The following is a 12,969-nucleotide window of genomic DNA, read 5'->3' on the forward strand; positions in this document are numbered from 1 at the left end:
ATGGTGTCGGTGTTGGCTGCCAAGCATGGGCAGGACCTCGTCAGTGATATTGATTACCGTAATTACCTGCACCAATGGATGTGTCATCCTGACCAAAATGACATTATCCAGGCAAGGAAAGCCTCTGACCTACAGAGCAATGTAAGTAATTTTTGTTTCTTAATGACCTAGGAATGTATGGTGTACTCAGAGAGTTACAGGCAGTACTCTGGAAGCACCGGGCTTTGAAACTTTGAGCCATAAATACTGAATTTGTTCCCAGAAGGGAACTGAGGCTGAATCTTTTGTAGAGAAAAACCAGGAGCAGTGATTCACAGCTTTGCCTTTTTGACGACTTATTTCCGAGTATCGTTCAAAGCCAATTTTTTTCATTGGTTGTTTTTTTTTGTTTTTGCATCATCTTTGACATCACGAACATCTCACATTGGCCTGGGAGATTATCAGCTGATTTAAAATAATAAATGGCTTGGGGTGAGAATGGAGAGTAAATGGGGGTTGTAGTTAGTGTAGGCAAAGACCTTGGTATGCCCTTTGCCAAGCGTCTCTTCTTCAGGCGTTGATGTAGGACTTGCTTGCAAAGAATCAAAGCAAAAGAGAAACAAAATCCTGATAAACTACCTGAGGGCCCAGAATCTGCTTGCACAGAGCTTTGGGTGAGGGTAGGGAAGAGAATACATGACCTAGGCCACCTTGCAGTGAGGCCTGAGCCCAGACGTGTAGCTGCCGCCAGCAGTTCCTAAGGAACAGAAACTCCATGCATCGACCTGATGCTCAGACATACCCTGGAGCTAACCCACCTGGTCTTCTCATTACCACTTTGGAAACAGGAAATCAGAGGCTGCCTGCCACCAGGTGGTGAGCTTGAACTTGCCACCTCCCTGTTGCTGCAGCAGAACGATGGTCATGGACATTTAACCAGATCAGCAGCTCCATTGTGGTTGATGTGGGGTGGGGAGGGGGAGAGCTAGGCCTGGCCAGGGGCATGTGTCCCCTACTCTACCATACAGGAGCATTTAGTTGTATCACTTCCTTTGTGTAGTTAGTCTAAATTTCCCACGTACCAAGTAATTAAATATAAATCCTTCTAAAAACCCACCCTCCCTGGTAAAACCCTTCCTTGGACTCAATGCTAGATACAATGGCTCCCTGCCCGTAGCTCCCATAGCCCTTGAGTGTTCTTGCTGTTACACTCTCCACTTATAAAGGACTTCTCTTCACACCAGATTCCTTTGTACTTATCTCTGAAAGCACCTAGTACAGTACTTTGCTCATAATAATAGGCTCACAGGATACCTCTCTGGTGAACAGGTGAAATCATGATTGCATCAAGAGATGACAGTCACTAGAGGGAAATCCTTAAAAAGCTCCTGAAAAAGTTGCTTCAGACCTACAGTCTGGAATCCTGTGCCTGAGTCATTTATGCCTGCGTTGTATCTCTCTTCCTGCTCTCAGGATGTCTACAAGGCTGACCTGGAGTGGCTCCGTGGCATTGTCTGGATACCCGTGGACTCTGTGGACTACGTGAGGGTTACGAAGAACCAGGAAATGGTGAATCAGGTACACAAACCCTGTTCTTACCTAATGCCTGGCCGCCTTGCCTGTCATGTGGGGGCAGGTACCCACTGGAAGGAGACCAGTCTTAATCATCTCTGTTTCCTTGCAGATAAAATACAAGAAGGCTGATCTCGACAACTGTCCTAACTTCACAAGTGTGGTGGATCCTCCAGAGATTGTTTTGGTGAAGATTAACTCAGTCAGTCAAAGTGATGTAAGTTTTCTTTGTGTATAGTGATGTGTGCATGGACTGGGGAGTTCATTGTGTGTCATTGACTGCATTTGCTCACCTCCAGGTAACTGCTTGTAAGAAAATGGACAGTGGGGCAGGAAACTAGAAGATCATCTCTGGTGGGCATGTCTTTAAAGTCCCTAGTAAGAGATGTACTGTACGAACATTTTTTTTTCAGAGTGAGAATGCAGGTTTTATTTTTTTTTTTTTAAATAATAAATTTATTTTTTATTGGTGTTCAACTTGCCAACATACAGAATAACACCCATTGCTCATCCCATCAAGTGCCCACCTCAGTACCTGTCACCCAGTCACCCCCAACCCCTGCCCTCCTCCCCTTCCACCACCCCTAGTTTGTTTCCCAGAGTTAGGAGTCTTTCATGTTCTGTCTCCCTTTCTGATATTTCCTACCCATTTCTTCTTTTAAAAAGCATCCATATTCTTGTCCAAATTATTGTATTAGGCAAAATGAACTGAAATCTAACCAATTAGTTTGTTTTAAATCTCCAAATGTAGACTGGTTATTATCTTTTTGGGTAGAAACTATGAAACTTTATTTTTTTATTTTTTTTTAAAGATTTTATTTATTCATGAGAGATACACAGAGAGAGGCAGAGACACAGGCAGAAGGAGAAGCAGGCTCCACGCAGGGAGCCCGATGCCGGACTCGATCCCGGGTCTCCAGGATCATGCCCTGGCCTGAAGGCGGCACTAAACCGCTGAGCCACCCGGGCTGCCCCGAAACTATGAAACTTTAAATATGCATTTATATTGACCAAAGATGTGGATTGGTTTTGTCTTGTTTTCTCTTGTTAGGTAAAACATAAAGAAACATTTAATAAAGTATTGAAGGGCAAGTATCTATTTTCTCCAGATACACCATATATCACCCACTCCAAAGACATGAGAAAACTCTACAGTACTGTAAGTTCTATTTTATTTGATTTACAACTCAGTTCTTAATTTTAAGCTCTTAATTCATCTTCTTGGCTGATTTTGTGAACAACTGAACTTAAAAGACCTATCATTGCATTTAATCTTCTTAGAAATAACTGCTGTTGTTTATTAGAAGTAGCATTTATTCAGCTGGTATTTTTCTTTTTGAGCTCCAGTAATGGGCCAGGCATTGGAGGAAGTGCTACGGGGCTAACACTCAGTAAGAGAAGCCCCTCAGGAGCCCATGCCAATGAGGGAGATGGACAGGCAAATAGATAATAAGGTAGCAGGTGCTATACCAGCTGTAGGTGCGCAGAGGACTGAACACCCACTAACAGGGAAAAGAGAGGAAAGGCCAGTCCCTCTCTGGCAGTCATGTATAAATATCTCCAGCCAACAGACGGAAGACTAATTTAATTCAGCTGATTTAAGGATGATGTGTGTGTGTGTGCGCGCGTGCCCTGTGTCTGTGTGTATGCCCAATGGGAAGCAGTCTTTGGTGATTCTCTACCTATGTGAAAATGTATTTCCACTTTTACCATAACTTTAAATACAGTTATTCTCTGTTATAGATGTCCTAGAACACCCTGGTGTTTGTAGATTCAATCTGCAGTAAGATAGAAGATTCTCCCATACTCTTAGGTAGACGCAGTAAGGGCTCTTGGCCTTTAAACATAAATATTTTACCTTGGTTTTACCATTTTCTTTTTAGCAATACCTGAAGGAAGTTGACTGCAAACTTGCTGACACATATTCCTTTGTTCCAGATACTGTACAAAGGGGCTTGAGAAGGGACCAACGCTTACGGCTGCACCTTGCATAGGCGCTACATTCCCATCGTGGGAGCTAAGCATGCCAACTATGTGAACAGCGAGGTCAGTGGTGGTTTTTCCTCCGTGCATTTAAGAGTCTTCTCTGGGGAGCTGGTCCAAAAATCCCAGAGATTCTCAACTAAGTTGTGCCTACTTCACAGCTTAAATACAAAGAGACATATGAGAAGCAGAAGGGCCACTACCTGGCTGGAAAAGAAATCAGTGAGTTCCCTGGTGTGGTCCAGTGCCTGGATTTCCAAAAGACGAGTAGTGCAGTAAGCAAAGCAAAGCTCACTGTGACGGAGGATTTGTACCCTGGAGGGTGCTATTAGGGGGTCTGTTTGTGACCCGTTCTTCGGTTGAGAGAGGCATGGGGTGGTGAGGAAGGAGTCATTCCTTCCCTGAGATTCATCCCCACCCCTGCCAGTTACCATTGGTAACTATGGGCTTTCCTCCCTTTCCTTCCCTTCTGCACTTCCAAACCCACAGTGAAGTACCTGTGTTTGGAAAAAGGAGAAAGCAACAAGGTGACTACTTACCCCTGTGTTTTGAAAGGAAGGGACATTGGGAATGAAGAATCTATTTAAAAAGTATCTTCTTTAGCCTTTGTTCATCCTAAAGGTACTGATCTATACTAGGGATAAGACCCCGAGAGAGATGGATCTGAATAATTAACATTTTAATCCTTCTTTTTGTCTTTAAAAAAAGGGGGCTTAATTGAACTACAGAAGAGATTATGCGGATACCAAAGCAAATGTGCACATCCCCATCGATATGATGAATCACGGGCTGGCCAAACACTGTCAGTACATCCTCCGTGACCTAGAGTACCAACACTACTTCCACCAGTGGATGTCTCTCCCGGAAGAACCCGGCGTAATTCGGGCCCACAGCATGCAGGACATCCTGAGCAATGTACGATGCCCTTTCTGCAGCTTGACTTAGTTACACCTTCACTCAACCGTGTCTTGGCCCCCTATGCTCCACGTGTCCCCGTTTTCATAAATTGTACTGCTTTTTAAAGCACAGTGGCACGCGTAACCACTTTTTGGTGTGAGAATCCCCTCTGAGCCATGTGACCCCTGTGTTAAATATTTAACCTGTTTTTTACTCCAGACAAAACTTTAGCTCTTCCTCTCCTCCTAGGCTTCTTTAGGTCGGAGCGGGAAAGCCCTCCAGCTGGTGCGGGGCCCACCCTATGACTGCTAAGCACTCAGCACAGCCAATGGCTGATGGGAAATTATCAAAATGCCCGATTGTAAATTCAGTTAGTACCTGTCACCTCTCATCATCCCTTCTTTCCTGCAGAACGTGTATAAGGATGACTTGAATCGGCTGAAAGGCATGGGATGCTACATTTGGGATATGCCTCAGATCCTCCAGGCCAAGAAATCCTGTGATCTCCAGAGTCAGGTGAGATCTTCCCAGAAGGACTGGCTCTCTGTGGATCAGTGAAATCGTGGTGCTTTCAGTGGGGTGACAACCAGGCCAGCCCTGTGCCCGGGTTAGAGAAAGCTGCTCTAACAGTACGTGAGCCACAGAAACCAGAGGCCCCTGCCTGATACAGCCTCTCCTGGTGACCTGCTCTGGTGTGGGACCTTCTCGGTTTTGGTCTCTCCAGGGGTTTAAGCATTTGAGGTTTACCCAGAACGTTTCCTGTGAGGTGTTTCAGAGTGAACCACCCTCAAGCATCTATACGGAAGTTGCTTAGGTTAGCCTGCAGAGAGTAGAATGCAAATGCATGCTTTGACCTTTGGGAGGTAAGTTCTGAAGTAAAAAAGTAGATATTTGGAAAATGTCCCCAGGATATGGTTTAGCTCTCCTAGGGCAGGTTCACGGACGGTTGAGGCACTCAGGGATGGGGGTGCATGCATGGAAAAGGCAACAAAATGGTGAAGAAGATCTGGCAAAGAGCCAGGTTTTGACAACCCTACAAAGTTGGCAGGAACACAGAACGACTGTGTCTCTGTTAGTATTAAAGCAGGAACCCAGAATGAAGTAAAGGCTCATCTAAGTTGGCACAAACTGCTCATGCTGATGGCAGACGTGTATTTTACCATTTCCGGTGCCTGGTTTTTCTTTACAGATACGGGTACATGGCAGCAGGTAAAGAAAATCTGCAGAATTAGAACCTGGTCACAGATACACCACTTTAGGTGACTGCTCTTCAAAGTGGCATTAATGCCAGTGAGGTGCGTCTTCTTGGACTTCTCTCCCGACACAAGCCATTCCTGTCCTTCTGTATTTTTGAACAGCAGAAAAGAATAACCCATCTTTTTTGTGTGTAGGTGAAATGTAAAGAAAATTATCATCAGATTAAGGACAAAGATACAACAGTCCTAGAAACAGTGGATTATGACAGAACCAAGAACCTGAAGAATCTTTACAGCAGAGTGAGTTATTTTTCTCTTCTTCCCTGGAGACAATAACGGAATAGTTGGGATAAGCACCTTACCGCCCAGGTTTTTTCAGGCACTTCCAGTTTCCTATTTTATCTCCTCAGTAGTCCTAGTGACAATTCATTGAGCCCGAAGTGGAATATCACACCATGCTGTGCATTGGCACAGATTTGGGAGCTCCTTCCTTATTGCAGGTGAGCACTGTTGAAACTAGGCTACCCTCACCCTGGACTTGTCCTTCCCTGGCTTCTCCAGGGACAAGGGGCGTACAGCCTACAAAGACACTTTTTTTTTGTCTCCTCTGAATTGGTTAATTCAACAAACTTTTTAAAACTTTATTTTGAAACTCTTTTAGGTTTCCAGAAAACTTGCAGAAAGAGTCCAGAGAATTCCAGCATAGTTTTGTCTGTAATACAATCATGGAAACTAAATTAACCTTGTTGCAGTGTAACTTACAGACTTCATCCAGATTTCACCAGGGTTTTTCCACTAATGTGCTTTTCTATGTCAGGCGCCAGCCTGTCATCCCATTTTGCATTTAATTCATATGACTCATTAGCTTTCTTCAATCTGATCATTTCTCAGTTTTCCCTTGTCTTTTTCTGATTGTAACACTTTTGAGGAATACTTTCCGGTTATTTTGTGGAATGCCCCTCCATTTGGTTTTATATGATGTCTTCTTATGATTAGATCAAGACAGTCCATTTTTGGCGAGTTTAACACAAAAGCTTCTCTCCGGCATCATGGCAGGTGGGACGTGATGCCGGTAACTGGTGATGTTGAACGTGGTGACTTGGTTAGGTGGCTGGCTGCTGAGCTTCTCTACTGTAATGTCGTGATTTTTCCCTTTGTTGTTAATACATATCATGGAGGGAGATATTTTGGGACTTTGCAGATAGCCTGTTTCTCTTCAAATGTTCTCTCATGTATTTTACCATCTATTGATGGGTCTTGCCTGAAACAACTTTTAGTATAAAATATGCCTATTGGTGATTTTCTGTTTTTTTTTTTTTCATCCCTCCTACATTTATCAATTGGAATTCTTCGGTAAGAAACCACTCTTTCTTCCTACCATTTGGGTTTTTTTTTTTTACTTGTATCAGTAAGTAATTATATCTGAACTCATGGATATTTAATTTCTTCTACGTGATGTAGTCTAATACTGCTATTTATTTTGTTGCTCAAATCATTTCACCTTTCCCCATTGGGTGCCTTTCAGGGTGGCTCCTATAAGAACTTAACATACTCTGTCATTGTTTTTGAGTGCTTCCTTACATTCTGGCACCACAAGATGTTCATCTTGTATTTACCTGCTCCAGATACCCCCTCTCCAAGGAGCCCTGGTTTATGTATTAAGGATTGGCATTTCAAAGGCAAAAATCTCAGCACTAGGCGTGCTCACTGCTGCTGGGACCCTTCTATGGACAGAGCTTAGAAATATATTATGGATACTAACCTCTATATGCATACATATCAGTATTTATTTCTATATTTGTCTAATTATATGTGTGCTTTGAACCATGAGTTCCTATTGATGCTTCCTATATCATTCAACACTACAGACTTTAGACTTCTATCTTTTATTTTTCCAACTTGTGGCTTTTTTTTTTCCTAGAAAGCCTGGCCCTCATTACCTATGACATGTTTGCTTATTTGTTCAACTTTTTTAAAGGTTGTATTTATTTATTCATGAGACAGAGAGAGGCAGAGACACAGGCAGAGGGAGAAGCAGGCTTCTTGCGGAGAGCTCAATGCGGGACTCGATCCCAGGACCCCAGGGTCACGCCCTGGGCTGAAGCCAGACACTCACCCCTGAGCCCCCCAGGCGCTCCTATTTGTTCAACTTTTATCGGCACATAGTTTTGAGAATTGCTAACCCATATTCCTGTGAGAAACAAATGTAGTAACTACAGTATCTTATTGGTTATTTTTGTCTATAGCTTAATGAGTCAAAATACCATTTTCAAAAATAAACTAAATTGTTTTCTAACTCACTTCCTTCAGCATAGTCTTGTTATGCATTTGTAACACAGTTAGGTTTATTTGTTATGATTTCTATTCCATTGGTGTCCTCTTCCCCATTCAGCTTGATTCTGTTTTAATTTACACACAGTAAATCACTCTTTGTAGTATATAGTACTACAGGATGTTTTTTAAAACAAGATTTTATTGATTTGAGAGAGAGAGAGAGAGCATGAGCAGGAAGAGGGGCAGAGGAAGAGGGAGAAGCAGACTTCCCTCTGAGCAGCGTTCTCCAAGCTCATCTTGACCTGAGCTGAAGGCAGATGCTTAACCCACTGAGCCACCCAGGTGCCTCTGGACTATGGCTTTTAACAAATGCAAAGTCATGTATTCACCCCAGTGAAGCCACAGAAAATCTATCACCTCAAAATTACCCTCTTCCTTTTCCTTCTTTGAGACCCATAGAAGCATTTTCTGGACCTATTTTTAAAGAAACAAACTTTGAAAAACCTTTTCCAGAATGTCCTGCAAATGGGATTATGAAGTCTGCAGCCGTCAGGTCTGTTTCTTTGTCTTAGTAAAATCCACATGTGTACTCTACACATTGCTGTAAAAACCAGTAGTTTATTGGATTTATTGCAGAGTGTGATATTCCATTGTATGAATATACCACAATTTATTCATTCACAGTCCAAGGACACCTGGATTGTATCTAGTTTGTGACAATTATGAATAAAGCTGCTATATACATTTGAGTATAGGTTTTTGTGCATATGTAATTTTTGTTTTCTTGAGTAAATAAATACCTAGGAGTGGAAATCTTTCTTGAGCTCCCACTAGCTACAAAAATGTAAGATAGGATAAATAGATTTTAAGTTAGTGGTTTTCACCCTTCAGGAATTCCTAGACCTAGAGCAAAGGAACACAGCGTCAAAAACTTTGTTTTCGTTTCCATACAGTAAAATGTCACTCTTTGTGGCCTACAGTACTATAGCTGTACAAATGCATATTCATACATTCACCACTGTTGTCAAGATGCAGTGCTCCATGATAACTGCCAAACTGAAATAAGTACTATGGAAGAGAACAGAATAATGGACCAGAAAATTATGGTCACAGCATTAAACCCATTATTTACTGAGGGGGACTTGGGTCCTGCTGAGTATGAAGATCAGGGGTTGTTAAGCAGTGTCTGAAAAAAGATACAGGAAAAATCCCCTTCTAAAGATCCAACCAGAGTGCATTTTCTGTACTCACAAAATGGTTTATAACCCCTGTAGAACCTGTACAAGGAAGCTTGGGATGGAGTGAAGCCACCAGCTACATCCTGCCTACCAGTACCATGTCCCTGATGCATGCTAAGAACCAGAAGCATCTGGCTAGCAATGTAAGTCAAGTGCATTGTGATGGCCTCTCACCCACCCTCTACCTTCCCCAGTTCTCCGCTCCTAGAATTTTTCTACTGATTCATGTGTTTTATTTATTTATTAATGAATTTATTTTTTATTGGTGTTCAATTTGCCAACATACAGAATAGCACCCAGTGGTTATCCTGTCAAGTGCCCCCCTCAGTGCCCGCCACCCATTCACCCCCACCCCCCGCCCTCCTCCCCTTCCACCACCCCCAGTGTTAGGAGTCTTCATGCTCTGTCTCCCTTTCTGATATTTCCTACCCATTTCTTCTCCCTTCCCTTTAATTCCCTTTCACTATTATTTATATTTCCCAAATGAATGAGACCATATAATGTTTGTCCTTCTCTGATTGACTTATTCCACTCAGCATAATCCCCTCCAGTTCCATCCACATGTGTTTTATATATTATATGTTTGTGTATATTGTAAAAGAAAATCTAAAATTACAATGAGCTATCTAGATATCGTATTAAGGTTTATGAACTTCGGGGATCCCTGGGTGGCGCAGCGGTTTGGCGCCTGCCTTTGGCCCAGGGCGCGATCCTGGAGACCCGGGATCGAATCCCACGTCGGGCTCCCGGTGCATGGAGCCTGCTTCTCCCTCTGCCTGTGTCTCTGCCTCTCTCTCTCTCTCTGTATGACTATCATAAATAAATAAAAAATATATTAAAAAAAAGTTTATGAACTTCAACCCTTTATGCCCAGAATGTTCTTAAGTAAAGCCTTTTATTGTAAAATTACCTATAACCTTCATTGCAGTCCTAAGAAGCTAGTTCTCTTTCAGAAGTTAACCTCCTTTAGAGACTTTTACCTCTTAATTGTGAACCTTTTACATAGCATTTTATTTTATTTTATTTTTTAAAGATTTTATTTATTCATGAGAGACAGAGACACAGGCAGAAGGAGAAGCAGACTCCCCACAAGGAGCCCGATGTGGGACTCGATCCCAGATCCCAGGATCACACCCTGAGCCGAAGGCAGATGCTCAACTGCTGAGCCACCCAGGCGTCCCTTACATAGCATTTTAGATCAGTATTTCTCAAACCCTGTTTTTTACCAGTGAGAATGTTGTATCAAGTACACACACACACACACACACACACACACACACACAGCTGACGTTTATGTGACTTCCTTCTGACATATGACAGAAGACTATGTACTGCCAAACTAAAGGCAATACACTCTGATCTTTTCAATTCTATTCCATTCGTTTAAATGCTAGTGGTCCAATAAAATTTTTCAATGCCTTCTGGCCTAGAGATGCGTATTTAGTAAAAGACTTTGTTAGACAGTATACGGAATTAATTTAATATTTACCAGATCCCACCTGATTGCCATACATTCTTTACCTCGACTTCTCTGGTGTATAAGAAGGATTTAAGAACCAGATTGCCTTGAGACCTTGCACAATTTCCTACATAATTGGCATATTATTTTATCTTCCCAGCGCCTATATAAATCAGTTTATGAAAAGAACAAGATGAGAATCCACATCGTGCCTGACATGGTGGAGATGGTTACTGCTAAGGAATCTCAGAAGAAAGGCAGTGAGATTGATTACTGCCTACACCTCTGTGAGTGGATTTGCCACCCTGACTTGCAAGTCAACAGCCACATCAGGAAAGTCACAGATCAGATCTACAGCAACGTAAGCCCACTGCTTGTGAAGGTCCCCCGCGCTGGCTCCACATGCCCATCCTGAGGGGAAGCAGACCCACCTGCATGTACCCTGGCCTTCTTCCAGCGTTGCTGTCCTCTGTACCCATGGGTCTGTCCCTGGAAGCAGGGCTCTGTGTGCCAGTGTTTTCACGGCACCCACAGCCTCATTGCATAACACCCTTCGAATGTCATTCGATAAAGTCCTCCCAGGCCCACTGGGTGTCTGTGTTTTTGGTGTTTGAGTTACGGTCAGTTTCTTTTTTCTAATTCCCTCTATCCACCGCAATCTTTAGATTGTATACAAGGATGACCTCAACTGGCTAAAGGGCATTGGATGCTACATCTCGGACATTCCTGAAATTCTTCATGCCAAGCATGTTTATGTTCTATGTAACCATGGGAGTTTGCCCTATCTTATGGTTTTTTTTTTTAAAGTGTATTTCCTTTTCTACGTAGTCTAAGTCAAAGGGGGAGTTATGTACATTGTCACAGACCAGCTATGTCTTAAATGGTGTTGAGGATGGCTGATCTGGAGAAGAATGCTAAGGAGCAGGGAACGGCTGTTTCTTGGAATGCGCGTAGCTCTCTATTCAACAACACGGTCGAGCTGTCCTGTTGTCCTTCCCTGGAACCTCTCTCTACATTTGGACTATTTCAGATCTATCAAGCACATGATTCTCCTATTAGGGAAATCTCACTTGTGAGGTGTTTGTGACGCTATAGACAGGACCTATTTATAAAGAGAGAATTTGCTAAGCAAATTAACACTGTAATAAAGGTTTCAGTAAAAATGCGTAAATGTTCCTAGAAGAGCAGTTGTCAAGCCTGCTAGAAGGCTCTAGAAGCTCCATAGGACTATAAGCATCGATTATGCAGATTGTCCTAAAATTCAAATGCCTCCTGGTCGATTGAATATGTGCTAATGAAAGTAAATGTCATGAGTTAAAAGCAACCAAACCCTCCATGAAAGCAGCAATTTCTAGAACCGTAAACGGTCTACCACAGGCTTCTTTTATTCCTCTTGGCAGATCAAGTACAAATCTCACACACAGAAGACCAGGAATGGCTACAAGTTGGTCACAGACACACAAGTCTATGTGCAGGCTGTGAAAAGTGGGAAACAACTGAGTGATGTAAGTCCCCGTGGGGAAGTCGTGTGGACAGTAATAAATGGGGCCACCACTCAAACAGAAGTGGCAAAAAAAAAAAAAGAAAAGAAAAAGTAAGTGGCTTTTGCTAACTGGGAGACCAGAGTTAGTGTCCTAGATAGTACTTATGGTTCTGCTCATATTTCCTAAAACCTGGTGTGTTCAATCAGTTCCCAAGGTGGAGGTAGAAATGCTATAACTATGGAATACTCAGTGTTTTAGAGTTTTTTGCTTTAAAGTTGTTTTTTGAGGCCTCGTGTCAAGAGCAGCAGTTGTATCTTGCTGGTCAGCCCTCTGGAAAATTAGAGCTGGTCATGGCAGGGTGAGGAGGGGGCAGGCCGTGCAGTGAGCGGTGTGGGTTTCGTGGGGCCCCTCGTCCGTGGTCTGGGAAGGCCCGGTGCCCAAGCCTCGGCCCCATGCCACATCCACTCTCTGACTTGGGGGGCAGAGCCAGCACACGGCTGCTCTTTTATTTTCTTTTAACTAAGCCCGCAAATTAGTAAGTAAATATCAAATCCCACCAGCGAGTTAGAATGTAAAAACCCATTGTTTTGAAACTTAGAGCCGTACCATAGCCGCTGTTCCCTCCCTTTGCTGAGCCATGTCCTCTGCTTCTCTCATGCTGCGGGGTCCACATGCCACTTGCGAGCCTGTGGACAAGACAATGATGGATCAGTTGTTGAGGCAAAGGGAAACCTACCTACCTACTTCCCTTCCCCTTCCCCTTCCCCTTCCCCTTCCCCTTCCCCTTCCCCTTCCCCTTCCCCTTCCCCTTCCCCTTTCCCTCCCTCCCTTCCTTCCTTCCTTCCTTTAAGAGAGACTTAGGTTTCCATTTACTTTGCTTCTTTCCA

At 43.2% G+C, this 12,969-nt stretch overlaps 2 protein-coding genes and 1 long non-coding RNA gene across 3 annotated transcripts in view; 2 read left to right on the forward strand and 1 right to left on the reverse strand.

Annotated features, from left to right (window-relative positions):
- On the forward strand, window positions 1-11,344 carry LOC144309498 (nebulin-like). Its single transcript, XM_077890587.1, has 11 exons — window positions 1-141; window positions 1,453-1,557; window positions 1,664-1,768; window positions 2,603-2,710; window positions 3,490-3,597; window positions 4,843-4,947; window positions 5,621-5,726; window positions 5,823-5,927; window positions 9,176-9,282; window positions 10,759-10,959; window positions 11,264-11,344. The coding sequence occupies exons 1-5, from the start codon at window positions 1-3 to the stop codon at window positions 3,508-3,510; spliced, it is 480 nt and encodes a 159-aa protein (XP_077746713.1). The 3' UTR covers window positions 3,511-3,597; window positions 4,843-4,947; window positions 5,621-5,726; window positions 5,823-5,927; window positions 9,176-9,282; window positions 10,759-10,959; window positions 11,264-11,344.
- LOC144309507 (uncharacterized) overlaps window positions 1-12,969 on the reverse strand; it is an 89,624-nt gene that overhangs the window by 14,768 nt on the left and 61,887 nt on the right. The gene's annotated exons all lie outside the window — the stretch shown is intronic.
- Window positions 4,312-12,969, forward strand: part of LOC144309499 (nebulin-like) — a 25,822-nt gene continuing 17,164 nt past the window's right edge. The window contains exons 1-3 of the mRNA XM_077890588.1: window positions 4,312-4,449; window positions 4,843-4,947; window positions 11,999-12,103. Of these exons, the coding sequence (XP_077746714.1) occupies window positions 4,312-4,449; window positions 4,843-4,947; window positions 11,999-12,103 (348 nt within the window). The remainder of the gene's footprint in view (window positions 4,450-4,842; window positions 4,948-11,998; window positions 12,104-12,969) is intronic.

Source organism: Canis aureus, unplaced genomic scaffold, assembly GCF_053574225.1.
Source record: "Canis aureus isolate CA01 unplaced genomic scaffold, VMU_Caureus_v.1.0 NW_027326446.1_RagTag, whole genome shotgun sequence".
In the NCBI taxonomy this organism is placed as follows: domain Eukaryota; kingdom Metazoa; phylum Chordata; class Mammalia; order Carnivora; family Canidae; genus Canis; species Canis aureus.